The sequence below is a fragment of the Leptopilina boulardi genome, unplaced genomic scaffold (genome assembly GCF_019393585.1).
Source record: "Leptopilina boulardi isolate dan_hultmark-lab unplaced genomic scaffold, ZJU_Lbou_2.1 LbouV2_112, whole genome shotgun sequence".
NCBI classification, from domain to species: domain Eukaryota; kingdom Metazoa; phylum Arthropoda; class Insecta; order Hymenoptera; family Figitidae; genus Leptopilina; species Leptopilina boulardi.
The window spans coordinates 1,211,956-1,230,714 of NW_026137655.1; the positions used below are offsets into that span (position 1 = coordinate 1,211,956).

The window sequence follows — 18,759 nt, forward strand, 5'->3', positions numbered from 1 at the left end:
TCAAGTTAAACGAGCGCTAAACTCAGCTTTACTAGCCTCACTTTGAAATTGGTTATGCACCATTATAGACTCAACTAATATATGCATTTTGCCGCTGCAGAATTCAAATTTCATGTTTGTTTAGAGGCTACATAAAAACTTCATATTAATATATACATAAGCAAAATTAAAAAAAAAAAACATTTTTTTTTAGGCATTTGGGGAGAAATCCACTTATCTGCGATTGTAATCTACGATGGCTGAGTAATTATTTACATAAAAATCGAATTGATACTTCTAATCCCAAATGTGATTCTCCAAAGAGATTGTTTAATAAAAAGATCGACATGGTTCGAGATGAAAAGTTCAAATGTAAGGGTAAGCATAATTTGATTTCTGATATCTATTGTTATTTGGACAAGGAAGTACTCAGGTCGGTAATTTGAACCTTGAATCCCGCTTTTTTTTTGCCTCACTTTTAATTTCACTTTCGTAGATCCTACTTCCTTCACAAAAATTAAAATCCTCATTTTTTTCACTTGGATAAAATTTATTTGTTGATGTTATTATTTTTTTTTCTTAAATGATCCTAAACAAATTGACCTGCAGTGTGTTTAAGGTATTTCTCTTGCTAGATAAAAAAAAAAAATTATAGTACCTTTCGAAGAATTAAAATGTTGTTTTTCAAAAATTTTTGTCACTGAAATTGTAGATAATCTACTTATGTAGAAAATAAGACGTAAAGAAAAATTGCATCACTTTTAAAAATTTATATACTAGCGATATGAAAAAAAAGTTTAATTGCCCAAAATTTAAAAAAAAAAAAAAAATTTTCTATTAAGTATAAGGTATTAGTCGTTAAAAATTTTCCAAATATTTTTTTTTGTTTTAATAAGTATTCGTTTTTTTTTTTTCTAATGGCTGCAGGTGATGAGGAACTTCTAACAAAAAGAGCTGGTGAATGCATTCTTCCTGGGCCGTGTCCTTTTCCATGTACTTGTACTGGTGCTACTGTTGATTGTTCTGGACAAAAATTAACATCAATTCCAAAAGATCTTCCAATTTACACATCTCATTTGTAAGTTATATTCGTATGAAAAAAATAATAGATAATTAAAATAAAGGTATTTAAATGAAAATTATTCTTTAGAATCATGAGGAATAATGAGCTTGAAAAAATAAAAGCCGATGGATTTTTTGAGAAATTACCAGATTTACAGCATTTGGATTTGAGAAAAAATAAAATTACCCGAATTGAAGCATCTGCCTTTCAAGGAGCTAAAAAAATCTCAGAATTGTGAGTATATTTTTTTTTCTCGATATAATCAAATATTTAATATAATTATTACTGTTATTAAATCTCAATAAATTGATGTTTTTCCAGACTTTTATCAGAGAACAAATTAAGAGAAATTCATAATAAAATGTTCACTGGCATGTCTGGTCTCAAAAGTTTGTAAGTTTATTTTTCAATTTTTAATATCTCGTCGTTTTTTAATTGTTCAAGATAATTAATTTGTTTTTTTCTCAGAAATGTGGATTCCAACACAATTACTTGTATAATGCCGGATGCATTTAATGGATTACCCCATTTACGTTCCATGTGAGTAAATAAAATCACAATTATTATTATTATTATGAAGAGAAGAAAATGAAAAGAATTTTAACTGATTTTTAGTAACATGCAAGGAAATCCTTTATCTTGCAATTGTCATCTTGCATGGTTTGCGGAATGGTTGAAAAAACGCGATATTACAAACGTTACTGGAAGTTGTCACGATCCACCACGATTGAAAAATGCTGTTATTAGAGATATTCCTCATCATGAATTTAAATGCAATAGTAAGAAAACAAATGACTCTATTTATTATTATAATATTAATTTTTCAATAGAAATCAATTTAAATATTTATTAACAAAATAATTTATAATTAATTTAAATAATAAATAAATAAATAATTAATTTTTTAATAGAATTTAATTTAATTATTTACAAAATAATACATATTTTGTGTCTATTATTTTAGGTGATAGTCTTGGATGTTTGGGAGATGACTATTGTCCTCCTCAATGCAACTGTGCTGGATCTGTCGTGAGATGTTCAAGATCTCGTCTCACTGAAATTCCACGTGGAATTCCACCGGAAACCACTGAGCTTTATTTAGATGTAAACGATATAACAACTATTCAACCAGAGAGATTAAATCATCTTAGAATTTTAACAAGGCTGTAAGTATTATTATGCAAAAAATTAATACAATTTTTTTTTATTCATGATCTTTGCGATATTTATCATTTTTTTTTTTTATTTTGTTGCAGGGACTTGAGCAATAATCAAATTTCGGTTTTATCAAACGATACTTTCAAAAATTTGACAAATCTCTCACATTTGTAAGTAGAAAAACTAAAAGTGATCGATTTTTTTAAATTTGTTAAACATTTGTTTTACAAATCTAATTTTCTTTACAGAATTATTAGTTACAATCAATTGCAGTGTGTTCAAAGGAACGCACTTTTAGGATTGAAATCTTTGAGAATTATGTAAGTTTTTCTTTAAAAAAAAAAAAGTTTACAGAGGTAAACAATACCTATTTAAATTATAAAATAATTGAAATTTTTTAGGTCCTTGCATGGAAATCAAATTTCCGTTATTCCGGAAGGTGCTTTCGAAGATTTGAAATCAATTACTCACCTGTGAGTAAATATAGATTTGAAATAAAAATCATCTGTTTCGTTAAAAACTACTCAAATTTTAATTTTCATTTATTTTGTTTCCAGGGCTTTAGGATCAAATCCCCTTTATTGTGATTGTAGTATGCGATGGCTAGCTGAATGGGTAAAAAAAGATTACGTAGAACCGGGTATTGCTCGATGTGCGGAACCTTCTTCTATGAAAGATAAATCTCTGCTGACAACACCAGCCAATACATTTTTATGTAAAAGTAAGTACTTCGTCAGCGTGCTCAAAGTGTAAAAAATAAATTTATATTTTTCAAAACGCTGAAATATATTTTTTTTTTCTTGTTTATTGATATTATCGCTTGGCAAACTGTATATACGATCCTTTTCCAAATTTACTTTATTTTTCAATGCTCATTAAAAAACAGTAGACTTTTTAGTTTCTTTTTTTTGGTTCATTACCTCAGAAGAATACTAAAATTGCTCATTAATCGTAGACCTTTCTTCCGCGCAGCCAAACAGCAACCAGCCGAGGTCCTGGCTAAATGTGACTTGTGTTACACCAATCCGTGTCAAAACGGAGGATTTTGCGAGGCGTTACCAGACAGACAATTTCGTTGCAAGTGTTCACCAGGATATCACGGAGAAAGGTGTCGATATAAAATCGATGCGTGCTATGGAAATCCTTGCCGGAACGCCGGAACTTGTAAAGTACTGGAAGAAGGAAGATTCAGGTAATTATAATATTTGTTTAGATCACTTAAAAGTTGATCCAGCAACGCAGCTGGTGATTGTAGTAAAATTATGCACGTGATTGTGCTTATAAATCTGTAGTTCGCTTTTTCAGTAAAAATTAGAAATATATATTTTTTTTTAAATTCCTGATTCCAATGCTGTCACCTTGAGGCCTGCGCATGTTTTGCACGAATAGGTGACAGCGTTGAAAAATTAAATGTTGTAAACTGGCTCGTTGGCGGATCGTATCGCTAAAAAGAATTTTTGGGCTGGATGCATCGATTGACTAAAGTTTGTGTGTACCAGTTGTAACTGTCCTCCCGGCTACGAGGGACTCCGCTGTGAAAACAACGTCGACGACTGTACGAACAACAAGTGTTCTAATAACGCAACTTGTATTGACCTCGTCGAGGCCTACAGATGCGACTGCACCTCTGGATACATGGGAGAATATTGTGAAACGAAAATTCCCTTCTGCACAAAAGGACATGATCCCTGTGAAAATGGAGGACGTTGCGTCGATCACGGGACCCACTACAGCTGCGAGTGCCCAGTCGGATTCTCCGGCATTAATTGCACCGACAATTCTGATGACTGCAACGATAATTTGTGCCAGGTGTGTATCAATAAATCAATTTATCAAATTATATTCAATTTAATTTAATTTTCATTTCTTTTCAGAACGGTGCTACGTGCATCGATGGTATAAATAGTTACGAATGTAAATGTGCGCCGGATTATACGGGGAGGTACTGCGAGATTGGTCCATCAACTGCCATGCTGTATCCTCAGACCAGTCCGTGTGCTCATCACGACTGTCAGCATGGCGCTTGTTTCCAACCGTCATCTTCGGCAGCGGATTATCTCTGCCAGTGCCACCCCGGCTATACCGGTAAGTTAACAAAAAAATTGTTTTTTTCATTTTTGTACTTCGTGTATATATGTGCCTTGAAAATGTAAGGTTTTTGTAATGTCTTTAAGGTGGGCAAATTCTACTGACCAGGAGTATATTTAAATTTACAATTTTTTTAATCATTGCGGTTTCGAAAAGTTTTATTTAAAATTCCGAAAAATAAATATTTTAAAATATTTCAATTTTATTGTTTGAGAATAATTGAGAGGCTGATAGTAAAAATGTTTGAAATAAAAATGGGATGAAAAGTAGAATAAGTGACTTGGGAGTAAAAACGGGTTAAAATGATTGTGTAATGTATTGATAAATTCATTATATTAATAGATAAAAATTATTAAAAATAGTAAAAAAAAAAAGGCTGATTTTATTATAATTAATTTTTTGTAATCATCAATTGCAAATGCGCTTCAAAGTGGAACAAAACTAGGGAAATAAAATTTCAGTAAAAAAGAAGTGCATAAAAATTGATAGAATTTGGGGTGGTTGATAACGAATCTGACATCAAATTTTCAAAATTAAAATAATAATAAAATTTAATTTAATTAAATTAAATAATTTTCATTTTTAGGTAAACGGTGTGAGTACCTGACAAGTCTGAGCTTTGTGGATAATAGCTCGCTGGTCGAGCTTGAGCCGCTTCGTACCCGACCCGAAGCAAATGTGACCATCATCTTCACGACCACTCAAGAAAATGGAGTTCTTCTTTACGATGGACAAAATGGCGAGCACATAGCAGTTGAATTATACAATGGGAGGGTGCGTGTATCTTACGACGTTGGAAATTATCCTACCTCGACCATGTACAGTTATGAAATGGTGTCTGATGGAAAACCGCACATGGCCGAGTTAATAGCACTCAAGAAAAATTTCACAATGAGAGTAGATAAAGGTATTGCGAGAAGCATAATTAATGAAGGTCCCAAGGAATATTTGAAACTCACTACACCAATGTACATCGGAGGCGTTGTTTCCAAAGTCGCCAGTGTCGCGTTCACAGAGTTTCATCTCAGAAACATCACTAGCTTCCAAGGTAAATGAAATTAATAATTCTATCATTTATAATTATAAATTCCAGATTGTCACAAAACAATAATTTCAAAATTCTATAACTTTCCCTGATTTTCCAGATTTTTATTAAAAACTTCCAAACACTAATATAAAATTGTTTTGATGAATTTTAGAAATTTGTGCGATTCAAATAAAAACTGAAATTGAAATTTCTAAAAATCTTTTTTATTTACAGGGTGCATTTCGGAGATGTGGATCAATCATAAGTTGGTTGACTTTAGTAACGCAGCTAAAATGCATGGCATTGCACCTGGATGTATTGCTGGCGAGGAAGAAGCTGATGAAGCCAGCAAGGACGTTATCGAAGTCGAGACAATAAAGAGCGACTTCAAAGAAGATTCTGTACCACAGGAACGTGTTCTACATGAAGATTCAGGTAAACAGCAGGATTTTTCAAAGAAATTAAAAAAAAAATAAAATTTATTCATTATAATTAAACTTGATTTTTAATTATTTCAACAGATTACAGCGTGATAAGTCCTGTAGTTGTCGATCCTTGTGTTGGTAATGATTGTAGAAAAGGTTCACAATGCATACCTTCATATGGAAATACTTACACATGTCGATGTCAACTTGGGTGGCAAGGTCGTTATTGTGAAAAAGGTAAAGCTAAATCCTTTATCAATTAATATATATATATATATAACGATCGAAAGAATTAATAATTTTTATTCCGTTCTTTCTGCAGCACCAACATGTCGAAAGGAAAATACTCGCGAGTACTACAGTGAAAATGGATGTCGAAGTCGACGTCCAGTTAAATTGGCCAAGTGCTGGGGAAGTTGTGGAAACGCTTGTTGTCTACCACGAAAAACCAAACGACGCAAGGTAAAATGTTTAATAAAAAAAAAAGAAAAAAAATAGAGAAAAAAAGAAAATTTTTACATTTTAATTTGTAAAATAATTTTTTTCAGATTCGACTAATTTGTAATGATGGTACACGATACACAAAAGACGTTGACCTAGTGCGTAAGTGCACATGCTCTCGCAAATGTTATTAAACATCAAGGAAGCACCACACCGAACTTCCAGTTCTGGAGCAATGAGAAACTTCCACTGCTCGCCCTCTTTTCCACGAAGAGAAAAAATGTGCTCAGGATAGAATTTTTTTTTCGAAAACGGTGAAAATGGAAACATTTTTAATCGCAGAAGTGGTGAAAATAGTGAAGGCACATGATGGACACACACAGCCGGCTCAGTGTGATATTGTATTATTTAAAGAAAAAAAAAAAAAAACATATGTTAATACATATAGGTATATTACTATTGATATCAGCCAGCTAAGCGTATTAGGTAATCGTAAACGATATGTCTAGCCGTTTTTTTCGTCACGAGGGAACGTACGAACTATTGTATCATTATGAAAGAACATTAGACGTACGTGCTCACGTATTTACGAATTGTAAACGGTGTAAATGCTGTAAATGGATAAAAGTAGCGAAGGAATTCTGCCTAATGAATGATATTATATGAGAATGAATTGTTTTTAAAAAAAAACGCCTTTTCGTTAAGTTTTCCTTTTTTTTTCTTTTTGAATGTTCTCTGCCCACGAACTTAACAATTTCTTCGTACTTTTCATACGTTTATCTCCGTAGACGCTTTGCGGTTCATATCTTTTTCTATATATAAAATTACTGACGATGCTTCAAACGAACGCTGAAACATCAGATCAGTAGAATACCGTCAACGGGGCGGGCTGTATTTCAAATACATAGGTTTTTATTCAATCCAATATACAAAATGTATATTAGATTTAAAAATGGCGTGTTTTTGAAATACGCATCGATATACATATATTTTGTATCAATTGAAATATTTAAAATACTGCCAAGAAGAGTATTGAGTATATTTTATTTAAATCCTTGAAATTTTTGTATATGTAATTTCAAATCCTTTGTTTGTCATTTATAAAAAAAAAAAAAAAAAAATATTATTATTGGTAACTGTTGAAACACGTAAGAAAGAGATCTACGTGTATATGACAATATGTATGCGACAAATCTATATTGCGCTTTATTTTAGGAACGATCCGAAAAAGAAACGAAATCTGTAAACTTTTATATCCCAAACTTTGCAATTACCTTTTAAGGTAGGAAACGCATTTATTTTATTGTTTCCTTTCTTGAAACCATTGTCTGTATACTGTATATTTTCTTCATTGTGGTTAATCTATTCAATATAATATTTGATAAAAACAAATCATATAACAATGATTCCTTTATTTCCCCATTCCTTGCGAAAAGTATAAATAAATGTTTTTTCATGTTTACAAGTCAATAAAAGTAAAACATTCTATGATCCTATTTTTCATAATTATCTAAATAAAATATATTTAAAAATTGCCTGTCTTGAATAAATATTTAATAAAACCTTCGTCAATTTTTTAGAATTTAATTTTTTTAAAAACATTAAATATTTAATCAATTTGTAAAAATTGATTTTCTATTCTTTTTATCATGAGAGGTTTTACTGTAAAAAAAATAGACTTAAAATTATTACTAAGGAGATAATGCCTCAGGAATTGTAACGGAGCATGGTCCATCAAAATGATATCTGAAAGTAGATATAATTTTTTTTTTATTTCTAAAATGTAAATATTTACTGAAAATTGCGATGTGTATTTAAATGCTTACTGGAAATCTCGAGTTGCAGGAGTAGTTTCAATATTAAATTCAGCTACTGAAACACCTCGTTGGGCAACTTGAGGTGCAAACATTGCTGCGGGATATACCACTGACGAAGTTCCAATAACTAAACAAGCATCGCATGATTCAACAGCATCATCTGAAAAAAAACGAAATATAATTAATAAATTTTATTCATAATAATTAATAATTAGAATTAATATAATAAAAATTTTATTTCTATCAACTTTTTTTAACTGTGAACTTACAAGCCTTTGATAAAACTTGCTGGTCAAGGTTTTCACCAAACCAAATAATATGAGGCCTTAGAAGACCACCACAATTATTACATCTGGGTAAATCTTTTACAGGTATATCAGATGATTGTGCTTTTGGATCAGGAGATCTTCAAAGAGTCTCTAATTAGATGTTAAAATTCATTTCTTCTTTTTCAAATATAATAGCTATTGTAATTTATTTAATTAAATAAATAAATAATGTTATCAAAAAAGAACATTATTCAAAACCTACCCCTTTCCTTCTAAAGCAGGACAAATTGGTATACATTCATTTTTTTCGACTGTTTTGCACTTTGTACATTGAGTTTTTAAAAGAGAACCATGAAGTTCGACAACGTTTTCAGCACCTGCTTTTTGATGAAGTCCATCTATATTTTGTGTTACAATGGAAACAATTCTATTATCCTTTTTTAATCTTTTTTGAAATTCCGCAATTGCTTCATGTGCCTGCAAAATAATTATAATTCAATAAATAATCAATTTATTAGTAATTAATCTTAACTTAGTAAATATAAAAATTTACATTCACAAAATTTATCAAAGGCTAACGTATTAATTTTATTATTAAAAATATGCAAAATTCACATAAAACTATTCAAATTTTATATTGTATTTTGTATAGAGAAATTTTTTATTAATATTCAGTGCAAGTACAAATAACCATTGTAACCTATAAATTTTACATTTAAAATCAAAAGTACATACAATAATGTAATTAATAAAAGAAACGAATTCATTAAATAATAATATAATTAAAATAAACTTTATACTTTATTTGGTTGTGCCTGAGCTGCAACAGTTCGTCGATATTCATAAAATTCCCAAACCAAAGATGGATTAGACGCAAAAGCTTCAGGTGTAGCAAGATTTTCAGCTTTATATTTTCTCCAAAAACCTCCAGCTCCACGAAAAGTTGGAATTCCAGATTCTGCCGAAATACCACTTCCACTCAAAATTAGAACATGTTTTGAATTTAAAAGTGTTTCGCGAAAGGACTTCATGACGTTCATTTTTTTCTTCTTTATTTCTATATCTTATTTATTTTATATTCAAAAAAAAGGTTAGTCTTTTATCGTCATCAGTTTACTGATTAATGCGCCTACAATTCAAAAATAACACAATATATTTTAGCTATTGTTTTAAAATTTTAATTTTGACATTTGACCACAAAATCACATGCGTGAATATTTATATTTTGACATATTGTCCTAACCTAACCTGTCAAAATTAGCACCGATTGCGCTTGCGCAGTATTCCGAGAATCACACGTGGTTCCGCCATACTGATAACTGAACTGTATGTCACTTCCGGTTAGTGAGCGACACACGAGCGAGGATAACGTGTTTCTTTAAAAGAAAAATACAACTTTATGTATTATTTATATAATTGTGGCTCAATTAAAACAAAATGGGTGAAAATTTATTAAAAGAAGCGTAAGTGTTGTTAAAGTTGATATTATAAAGTGTATTGAATCAAGTGTAATTCAATAATATTCATATTTTTATTTTTATAACCTCAAAATTATTATTTATAAATATAATACATATTTTTTTAGATTTGAAGTTGAATCTGAACATGGAGCTTTCTATACAGGAGGAAATATTCAGGCAAGTTTAATTCTTTTATTATAATTAAAAATTATAATTTATAAACTCAATTATTTGATTACTACATTTTAGTAACAAACTCTTGTAAAACAACATTATTATAGTAATTGTAAATAATTTAATTAGTTTTAATATTAAATTTGTAATTGACTTGTAATTTTTATTTTATTTACTACAGTGGAGTAAGGATGGTGAACATTTATTTTGCCAAAATCAAGGACAGGTCTCCGTATTGTCAGTAAATAAAGGATTAATTAAATCGGTTATTGGCAAACCTGAAAAAGAAGAAGATGAGGAGGATCCTATAAACTGTTTTGCTCTTAGTACTGACAATCTTTCATTGATTACACAGCATAAAAGTAGTCTTTTCAAATTATGGAGTTGGGAAGGTTATTACATTTTTTTTTTCAAATATATTGAGTGCATTATATTTCGAATAATTAATTATTACAGAGACTTTAATTTTTAAACAGAAACAAAATTAAAAAAGATGTGGAAGTCTATTCATCAAGGACCAGTAACTCAAATATCTTTTTTCGATGGAGATATTCTCATGGCCTCTGGAGGTTCTGATGGCAGTGTTAGACTTTGGAACATTGAACATCAATCTTGCACTCATAATCTTAAGGGTATTCAAGGAGTAATTAGGTAACTTGGAATATTGAAGTCAAAATTTAATTTGTCATTTTTATAATTTCGGTAAATTTTCGTCATACATAATTTATTATGTTTGTAGTGTTTTAGAATTTCATCCCGATTCGGAGAAGGAACTTTTATTTGCCGCTGGCGATGATACTAAAATTCACGGTTGGAATATAAAAACTGGACAGAAAAAATTATTGTTAAATGGACATTTTAGTAAAATTACTTCTATTTCTTTTCATGAAGATGGAATACATATGCTCAGGTAACAATTTTCAATTAAATTATTGGAAATTCTCAACGAAAAAATATTCTTTTTTTTATTTACACGATTTTTCAGTTCTGGACGAGATAAAGTTTTAGTATTGTGGGATATTTTAAAAGGAACTTCTTTAAAAGTTTTACCAGTTTATGAAGGAATCGAAGGAGCATTTATTATTCCATCTGAAGCTGTATTACCAAATTCTTTGAAAAATAAATCAAGTGAAATCTATGCTGCTTGTGCTGGTGAAAAAGGTAATTAAATTCAACTCTTTTTTTTTTAGTATAAACAGAATAATGAAAAATTTATATTTTAGGAGTCATTAAAATATGGAAAATGAAATCAGGACGTGAAGTTTATACACAAGAAAATTCTCTTGTTCATCCTGCAAAAGAAGCAGGTGGTCTTTCTATAACACATTTATTGTACAATGCAAAAAGTAACAGTGCGGCTGTTGTGTCTGCTGATCATAATATTATAATTCATTCTATGGAAACTTTTGACTGCAAAAAACAGGTAATATATTATAAATCAAAACAACAAAATTAAACATAAATTATAACAAGTGATTGTAATTTATTGTTTTTGTTGACAGTTAGTGGGCTACAGTGCAGAAATTTTGGATCTCGTTTATGTTGGCGAAGGAGACACACATTTGGCAGTTGCATCAAATAGCTGTGATATAAAATTATACGAATTAGAAACAATGAATTGTCAATTATTAGGTGGTCATACAGATTTTGTGATGGCATTAACCACCACTCATATAAATCGACATCTTTTCGCCTCATCTAGCAAAGTAAGAAATTTATTAAACTCTTTTTATAAGAAAATAATAAAAAAAAAAAAATTATTTTAGGACAACAGTGTAAGATTATGGCTACTGGACAGAGAATCTTTACAAGCTAGTTGTATTGGTGTAGGAGTAAGACACACTGAATCGGTGGCATCTATTGCACTCTCTCAAGCATCGACAAAATTTTTTGCATCTGTCAGTAAAGATTATTGTCTAAAAATATGGGATGTTCCCGAAAAATTAGTAACAGGCGGTAAGAATATTAAAATATTATCTATAACAATAATGAAAAAAAAATTCTATATTTTCCATATCTCATAGATGCTGTAACTCTTAGTGCAATTTTCTCCGTGAAAGCACATGATGCAGAAATTAATTGTGTTTCCGTTTCTCCGAATGATAAGTTCATTGCAACTGCTGCTTTAGATAAGACTGCAAAGGTACTTTGTGTTTAAAAAAAGAAAAAAATATTCCTATTTAATTTTTCATCAAAAGGAAAATTTCATTTAAATTTTTAATTTTCAGCTTTGGGATGCGAGTAATTTACAATTATTGGGTGTATTTCGTGGACATCGAAGAAGTGTTTGGTGCGTTCGATTTTCACCGATTGATCAAGTACTTTTAACATCGTCTGCTGATTGTACAATGAAAATTTGGTCATTGACTGAATTGAATTGTTTAAAGGTAATCTAACTAAAGAGAATCTGATTTTTCTTTTTACTACAATTAATTATTTTCAATGTAAAACTTATTAGACACGATTGTAGACTTTTGAAGGTCATGAAGCCTCTGTAATAAGGACAGAATTTTTATCCCGAGGGATGCAAATTATGTCATCATCAGGAGATGGTTTGGTGAAACTATGGTGTGTCAAAACTTCTGAGTGTGTTAGTACTTTGGAAAAACACGAATCTGCAGTATGGGCACTCAAGGGTAAGATTTTATAAAAAAAAAAAAAAATTTCTTTATCATATGAATAACAAATTTTACTAATTTTTTTTTTTGTCTTTAAAATAGTAAATAAGATAGAAACTCATGTAGCAACTGGAGGAAGTGATTCAAAATTGATTATTTGGCGTGATGTTAGTCAGGAAAATAAAGCCAAATTAATTGCCGAGAAGGAAGAGTTAATTCTTCAAGAACAAAAATTATCAAATTTACTCAAAGCTGATCTATTAACAGAAGCTTTAAATCTTTCTTTAAAGTTAGAGAAGCCTTTTCAAAGTTTGAAAATAGTTGAAGGTATTGTAAATAAAAATTATTAATTAGAAATTATCTTCATAATTCATCATTAACGAAAAATAATATTTTTTTCTATTTTATAAAACCTTTAAAATGTATGCTTTTATTTTTATTTGAAAATAGTTTTACGTCACAAAACAATGAAGTGCAAAGTGTCGTAAAAGCAATTCTCAATGATAAAATTGTGAAACTTTGTTTTAATGGCGATTATTTGTAATGATAATTGTTTTTTTTAATACTAATTGTTTTTATAGGTATCATTAAGAAAAGCGAGGAGAATTTAGTTAATACTATTCGAGAATTAAAACCATCTCGGCAGGAGTCATTATTGAAATGTGCGGTTATTTGGAACACCAACAGCCGAAATTCACAGGCTGCTCAGGTAATTTTTATAGTTATGTATACAAGACTATCTCTCCTGAAGCAAACAAATGATTATTTTTTTTTTTTTTTTTTAGTTTATTTACATTTCTACCAAACTTTCTTGAGCAAATATTTTACGTCACACTTTTAAGAATACGAAATACCACTTTAATCGTAAATATTATCTAAAAAAAAGTTATTTTTGTTTCCAGTTGGTGATAAACGCATTAATGAATGAAATTAGTGGCGAATATTTACAAACGATAGGTTATAATTCATCATTAGAGTCATTGATCCCATATTCAGAGCGACATTTTAAGAGAGTTACACGATTATTACAAGATCTTCATCTACTTAATTATACTGTACATCGCATGAAACCTCATATGACTCCAATGAATATTGACTAATTTAGACGAATCTAGAGATGAAAATTTTTAAAGAAGAGAATAAACTTTTATTTTTTTTAAAAATAGATCAACATTATTACATTTTTTAAATCCACAATTTAATAACGCAATGTATCTACTTTGGAAATTATTTAATAACAATTTTTAAGCATCAACAAAAAAAAAACTCATCATCCAAAAGTCTGATTCACAAAATTATCTTTAATCATTTGCAAATAATGCGCATTCTTATGAGTACAGAATAATTAAATGGTCAAAAATAAATTTTTCTCTTATTATCGTTTAGTGCGTGTCAAAAACACAGGATTTATAATTTAAAAAAAAAATGAAATTGTATATAATTTAAATTCATTGAGACAGATTCTGCTACCTCAACCCAATTCTTATAAGAGCTAAACGCTCTTTCAAAGAGCAAACAAGTGACAATGGTGGGAACAACGTCTGGAGAGTAACTCTAAGCAAATTACATTCACAAGAATTTTCCGGATCAGTAACAGTTAGTAGGTAGATCAGTTCACTGCCAAGGAAGCTTAGAATGACTCTGGGAGGAAGAGTTTTTATTTTGTCAAGCTTTATTATTCTGTCAATTCATTTTTCTACCGGCACCCTCAATATTAATTCGTAAGTCTTTTCCCTTTCAATATTTAAAAATTTCTCAACTATTTATAAAATTGATATCTTAATTTTTTTAATATTTATTATAATTAATACGTTAGTAAAAATATTAATATTTATGCAAAAAAAAAAAATTAACTTTTTCAAGTCAAAATTTTTTTTAAAAATTTAGAATCTTACTATTATTAATTTTAATTTTTAAAAAATTAACCAAAAAAAAAAAAATGTCAACGTAATAGATATTTTATGACTAAGATACTAATCATTTTTCCCAAGTTATTAATTTTTATAACTATAAAAAAAGTGATGTCATACTTTGAAAAATAGTGTAGTATATTAAGAGTGACAGAAAATTCTATCAACATTTGATAAAAGACGGAGTTATAAATGTTAACAATGATGACAGCTACCGAATGATAAATTAAAACCTAAAATTTAATTGTATTTAAAAGTGAATTGTTTTGGCACTAGTAGTTCTTAATTTTTCTTTCGCTTTATATTTCTATCATTGATGTAGAAAAACTTGGAAATTAATAGAGCATGTCTTTCAACCTTCATTCACATCGTGTTTAAAAAAAACCTTTTGATGATTATCCTTGTCGATTGGTTCCTTAAAAATAATTTTTTCCGCTCTATATTTTACTTTTTAATAATGAAAATTTTTTAATGATACAAATTTTATAGAGAATGGATATTTTTCTTCAATTTCACTTAAAGACTGCACAGTGAAAAATAAGGAAGAAAGTCAAATGAATTGCTCAATCTTATCTATAAAGACTTTCTGACTGATAAAAATTTATTTGCAATCACGTGAGAAAAAAAATTAGCTATAAAAAACATTAATTATTTATAAGTTGTAAAAAATTATTTATTGAAAGAGAAGAATAATAAAGAAACATTTTTTAATTAGAAATAAAATTTAATTGTTTTTTAATCAAAGTTATTAACAAAGATTACTTTTTTTTTTTATTGAAAAATTATTAAGATCTCCTTGAATTTACTTATTCGTTTAGCTTTCTAAACGTCACCGCAAGTTTTTATCTGAAATCGTAATATTCTGTTGATTAAGCATTTCTTTTATTCAAATTGTTTGAATATTAAGTTTGTAACAAGAATTTAAACTGGCGAGATAGGGCAAACAGAAGTTTGAAAAAAAGCATTTATTTGTCGCAAACATTTCTGACGACATTAATATAGTTAGACTTGATAAGTTGTATAAATAGTACAATATTTTATACTATAAATTTCGGGGCGAGATAAAGTCTTTGAAATTTATTGAGGCACTGTTAGCTTTTCAGGGTCTCGTGTGGCCTGCAAACTTTTATAATTATAAAAAAAAATTGCATCACATCCTTTTAATGACTTGCTTAAGATTTTTTACTTGTACAGAAAGCTTCCTATCTTCAGCGAAAAAATTTCATACTGTATTCAATACTTCCTGTTTTATCACATAATAAAGAAAATTCATCGGGGAAAAGTAAAAAAACATCTTTTAAAAATTTTCTATGTACATTTTTATATGTATTAAAAAAAAAACTTTAACTTCCTTTTTGTAATTATATTTAAATTGAAAAAGAATATTTAGTTGATTGACTTTAGTTATTAAGAGAGGTAATAAATTTAAAATAATAGCTTAAGTCTTGTGATGTATTTTATGCGTTTTCATGGCACCTGCCTATTGTAATTGAACAACAAAAAAAAAAAATAATAAAAAAAAATACACATTGTTTTAAGAAAAGAAGCGTGAAGAATATTAATTCAATTTTTTTTTCCTGAAAACTTATAAGCGACAAAACGAAAAAAGAAAAAAGAAAGCTTTGAGAAAAATGTCTTTGCTCTTCAATAAACCTCGTGATTCATGTCCGATAAGCACTTTTCCTGGAGTACTTTATAAAATAAACTGAATGAAACTAATATTTAAATTTTTATTTAAATTTTATGTATTTTTTTCTTCTATGAAAATAAAATTTTGAAAAAAAAAAATGATGAGAAAATATTAATAACAATAAAAACACTTGATTGGAAAACGTTTTGAATAAAAATTTATCCTAATTGCAAATGATTAAAATATTTTTATCTTACAGAACGGAAACTTGTAAAGCATTGAATGTGACACCAACAATAACACAGACCGATTTACTTCAAGAATTAACAAAAGATTGTCGATATGACAAATTACAGAGACCACCAGGTGAAATTTCACGTAATGATCCAGTGAAAGTTTCATGTAGAGCTTATATTTATACCATTAAGTCTAATATGGCAAAGACTTTGGTAATTAAATATAATTTTTTTTTGATTTATAGGGGAAAAAATGCAGAATAAAAATCTATTAGCTTCATAATTTTTTCTAGGAATTCGATGTTCATATGATGTTACAATTTCGTTATTTGGATAAACGATTGAGTTTTGAAGAGATTGCACCTTATCAGGGTCAAATTTTTGGAGGAAAATCTGCACATGATTTAATATGGACACCATCAGTTTATGTTGCAAATGAAAGAAGTTCGGCAATTATGGGTAGTGGTGTTAAAGATCTATTGATTTCGATCGATCCTTCAGGAATGGTAATTCTAAATACGAGGTGGGAATTTTAGAAAAGAAAACTAATTTACTTGTGACAAAATTTTAATTTTCTAATTTTATCACTTTTTTTTTTATTTTATAGATTAGAGGCAATTCTTAATTGTGGTCTTCGATTGGAAAAATTTCCCTTTGACGTTCAAGAGTGTCCACTTGTTTTTGAAAGCTGTATGTTAATAATTAAAATTCTTTTTGTAAATGTCGAATAATAAATTTACGCTAATTTTTTGCAGGGACAAACAATGTCCAAGAAATGATAATTGACTGGGACGAGAATCCTATTATTCTTGCTGATGAATTACATTTAACAGAATATAGACTTGTCGATAAATGGGTCAATAAATCGAAAGTTTCTTATACTCCAGCTGAACAACATTATGGACACTTTGGTAAATTAAAAACAAATAATTTTATATTTTGAAAAAATTGTATTATTTTAAAATTTTTTCAGCTGGAAATTTCAGTACAATTAGAGTAACATTTAAATTAGCTCGAGAAATGGGTTTCTTTATGATGGATTATTATATACCATCAATTTTGATTGTTGTTATTTCTTGGGTTTCATTTTGGTTGCACATGGATGCAAGTCCTCCGAGAATTGTTTTAGGTAAAAAAAAAAAAAGCTTACTTATATTCATAATCAGATAGAATTTATATCAAAAATTTATAGGAACAAATACAATTTTGGCTTTTATGACTCTTGCATCAAAAGTGGAAAATTCTCTGCCCAAAGTTTCTTACATAAAAGCAAGTGAAATTTGGTTTCTCGGTTGTACAATTTTCTTATTTGCTGCAATGGTGGAATTTGCTTTTGTCAACACAATTTATAGAAGAAAGTAAGTATTTAACTGGTAACTTAAGGAAAATCTTTATTTAGAAAATATTGTCTTTTGTGATTCATATGCAATAGATTAACGTTTATAAAATGCTCTTTCAGGAAAAATGTGCCACTGAAAAAAGTAAACAGTAAATATATTCTTAAATCAACACTAACGCCTAGACTGGCAAGAAAACAATTTCAAAAAAATACTACTGGTTTGGAAAGATCAAGATCTTGGTCGTCATTGGATAATGATAATTTTGGTGAACATGATTACACAAGTACAAATTATCTAACTGTTCATGTAAGTTTTGAATTTTTACATTATATTTTCATAATTCCAAAATATTTTCATTGTTTAATATACTATTTTAATCATTTTACTAATTTATTTTTTTAATAAATTTTAGAGTTTTCCAAGTACAATAAATGTTCCTTCAGTAAAGATAGATGAGGAAAAAAATGCAGATTCGACGGGTAGTATAGTGACAATTAATAGCGTTGCAGCATCTCCACCACCTGTAAAACCTGTGGCCAGAAGGCCAACATTAGCTCGACTTAATAATTTTACAACAATGACACCACAAGAAATTGCACAATGGATTGATAAACGTAGCAGAATACTTTTTCCTGTTGCCTTCCTCATATTTAATATTCTCTATTGGTCTTTTATTTGGATTTGAAAACCTACTTGAGAAACGAATAAAAAAAATTGTTTCTTATATCGATTATAAAACTTCGTTTAATCGTTTCATTAAATGAAAAACTAATTATTTTAGAAGCAAATTTAAAAATAATTAGTTTATTTCAAATATTTTTTTTTTTTGCCTAAAATATTATCATTTAAATACGATCAAAACTAGAAAAATAATTCTCCTAATTTAAAAAAAAATAGATTTTAAGTTTTATATTTAAATTCAATGGAATTTTTTCAATTCCAATGTATAGAATTAATTAATTTATATATAAAAAAATAAGATGTTTTTTAATTGTAGAATTTTTAGAATAATTTTATATAAATTTTATTATTATAACCTTTTAACTGTTAATAAATTTTTACTATTTAGAAATTAGAAGTAAACAATAATTTACATTGAAAAATGGGAAGTAAACATTTGGCAT

The 18,759-nt window shown here is 28.6% G+C and overlaps 4 protein-coding genes across 8 annotated transcripts in view; 3 read left to right on the forward strand and 1 right to left on the reverse strand.

The window, feature by feature from the left end:
* The window catches only part of LOC127279260 (protein slit), a 257,827-nt gene extending 250,254 nt beyond the window's left edge, over positions 1-7,573 (forward strand). Inside the window, exons 13-31 of one of the 4 annotated variants that reach the window (XM_051301513.1) lie at positions 194-357; positions 907-1,057; positions 1,130-1,276; positions 1,364-1,435; positions 1,511-1,582; positions 1,658-1,821; positions 2,007-2,208; positions 2,299-2,370; positions 2,449-2,520; positions 2,602-2,673; positions 2,758-2,921; positions 3,173-3,392; positions 3,700-4,009; positions 4,075-4,285; positions 4,875-5,336; positions 5,550-5,750; positions 5,837-5,977; positions 6,063-6,202; positions 6,289-7,573. In XM_051301513.1, coding sequence (XP_051157470.1) covers positions 194-357; positions 907-1,057; positions 1,130-1,276; positions 1,364-1,435; positions 1,511-1,582; positions 1,658-1,821; positions 2,007-2,208; positions 2,299-2,370; positions 2,449-2,520; positions 2,602-2,673; positions 2,758-2,921; positions 3,173-3,392; positions 3,700-4,009; positions 4,075-4,285; positions 4,875-5,336; positions 5,550-5,750; positions 5,837-5,977; positions 6,063-6,202; positions 6,289-6,375 — 3,124 coding nt within the window. In that variant the 3' untranslated portion in view covers positions 6,376-7,573. Of the gene's footprint in view, positions 1-193; positions 358-906; positions 1,058-1,129; positions 1,277-1,363; positions 1,436-1,510; positions 1,583-1,657; positions 1,822-2,006; positions 2,209-2,298; positions 2,371-2,448; positions 2,521-2,601; positions 2,674-2,757; positions 2,922-3,155; positions 3,393-3,685; positions 4,010-4,074; positions 4,286-4,874; positions 5,337-5,549; positions 5,751-5,836; positions 5,978-6,062; positions 6,203-6,288 lie in introns of those variants that run through there. The other 3 variants (XM_051301503.1, XM_051301522.1, XM_051301532.1) reach the window with 3 other exon arrangements.
* LOC127279394 (NAD-dependent protein deacylase sirtuin-5, mitochondrial-like) lies at positions 3,234-9,492 on the reverse strand. Of its 2 annotated transcripts, none has more exons than XM_051301728.1 (5): positions 9,068-9,492; positions 8,530-8,744; positions 8,268-8,404; positions 8,008-8,158; positions 3,234-3,372 (listed from the first exon to the last, which is right to left on the reverse strand). In XM_051301728.1, exons 1-5 carry the CDS (start codon positions 9,305-9,307, stop codon positions 3,333-3,335), a joined length of 783 nt encoding a protein of 260 aa, XP_051157685.1. In that variant the 5' UTR covers positions 9,308-9,492; the 3' UTR covers positions 3,234-3,332. The 2 variants fall into 2 exon arrangements, with proteins under 2 accessions (XP_051157685.1, XP_051157678.1); XM_051301721.1 differs by lacking the exon at positions 3,234-3,372 and adding an exon at positions 6,596-7,927 and having other exon boundaries at positions 9,068-9,490.
* Positions 9,493-9,594: 102 nt separating this feature from the next.
* On the forward strand, positions 9,595-13,686 carry LOC127279305 (transducin beta-like protein 3). Its single transcript, XM_051301594.1, has 15 exons — positions 9,595-9,730; positions 9,853-9,904; positions 10,083-10,293; positions 10,378-10,552; positions 10,641-10,811; positions 10,887-11,062; positions 11,125-11,324; positions 11,404-11,607; positions 11,668-11,857; positions 11,926-12,044; positions 12,130-12,288; positions 12,372-12,537; positions 12,622-12,846; positions 13,101-13,228; positions 13,422-13,686. Exons 1-15 carry the CDS (start codon positions 9,705-9,707, stop codon positions 13,617-13,619), a joined length of 2,400 nt encoding a protein of 799 aa, XP_051157551.1. The 5' UTR covers positions 9,595-9,704; the 3' UTR covers positions 13,620-13,686.
* A 3-nt stretch (positions 13,687-13,689) lies between these two features.
* On the forward strand, positions 13,690-18,756 carry LOC127279339 (pH-sensitive chloride channel 2-like). The gene is made up of 9 exons (XM_051301644.1): positions 13,690-14,240; positions 16,319-16,508; positions 16,589-16,818; positions 16,903-16,985; positions 17,051-17,206; positions 17,269-17,424; positions 17,488-17,653; positions 17,755-17,941; positions 18,048-18,756. Exons 1-9 carry the CDS (start codon positions 14,155-14,157, stop codon positions 18,318-18,320), a joined length of 1,527 nt encoding a protein of 508 aa, XP_051157601.1. The 5' UTR covers positions 13,690-14,154; the 3' UTR covers positions 18,321-18,756.
* Positions 18,757-18,759: the final 3 nt, after the last annotated feature.

What these genes read in the sequence shown, in the direction of transcription:
- LOC127279394 (XM_051301721.1), bottom strand. Translation starts at nt 9,307, where the DNA reads ATGAACGTCATGAAGTCCTTTCGCGAAACACTTTTAAATTCAAAACAT. An exon ending in CTCAGGCACAACCAAATAAA is followed by an intron (nt 8,745 to 9,067) that starts GTATAAAGTTTA and finishes ATTATTTTGCAG; the next exon opens with GCACATGAAGCAATTGCGGA. An exon ending in CCTGCTTTAGAAGGAAAGGG is followed by an intron (nt 8,405 to 8,529) that starts GTAGGTTTTGAA and finishes GACTCTTTGAAG; the next exon opens with ATCTCCTGATCCAAAAGCAC.
- LOC127279305 (XM_051301594.1), top strand. Translation starts at nt 9,705, where the DNA reads ATGGGTGAAAATTTATTAAAAGAAGC. An exon ending in ATACAGGAGGAAATATTCAG is followed by an intron (nt 9,905 to 10,082) that starts GCAAGTTTAATT and finishes TATTTACTACAG; the next exon opens with TGGAGTAAGGATGGTGAACA. An exon ending in TGCAGTATGGGCACTCAAGG is followed by an intron (nt 12,538 to 12,621) that starts GTAAGATTTTAT and finishes TCTTTAAAATAG; the next exon opens with TAAATAAGATAGAAACTCAT.
- LOC127279339 (XM_051301644.1), top strand. Translation starts at nt 14,155, where the DNA reads ATGACTCTGGGAGGAAGAGTTTTTATTTTGTCAAGCTTTATTATTCTG. An exon ending in CTAATATGGCAAAGACTTTG is followed by an intron (nt 16,509 to 16,588) that starts GTAATTAAATAT and finishes AATTTTTTCTAG; the next exon opens with GAATTCGATGTTCATATGAT. An exon ending in TCCTCCGAGAATTGTTTTAG is followed by an intron (nt 17,425 to 17,487) that starts GTAAAAAAAAAA and finishes AAAAATTTATAG; the next exon opens with GAACAAATACAATTTTGGCT.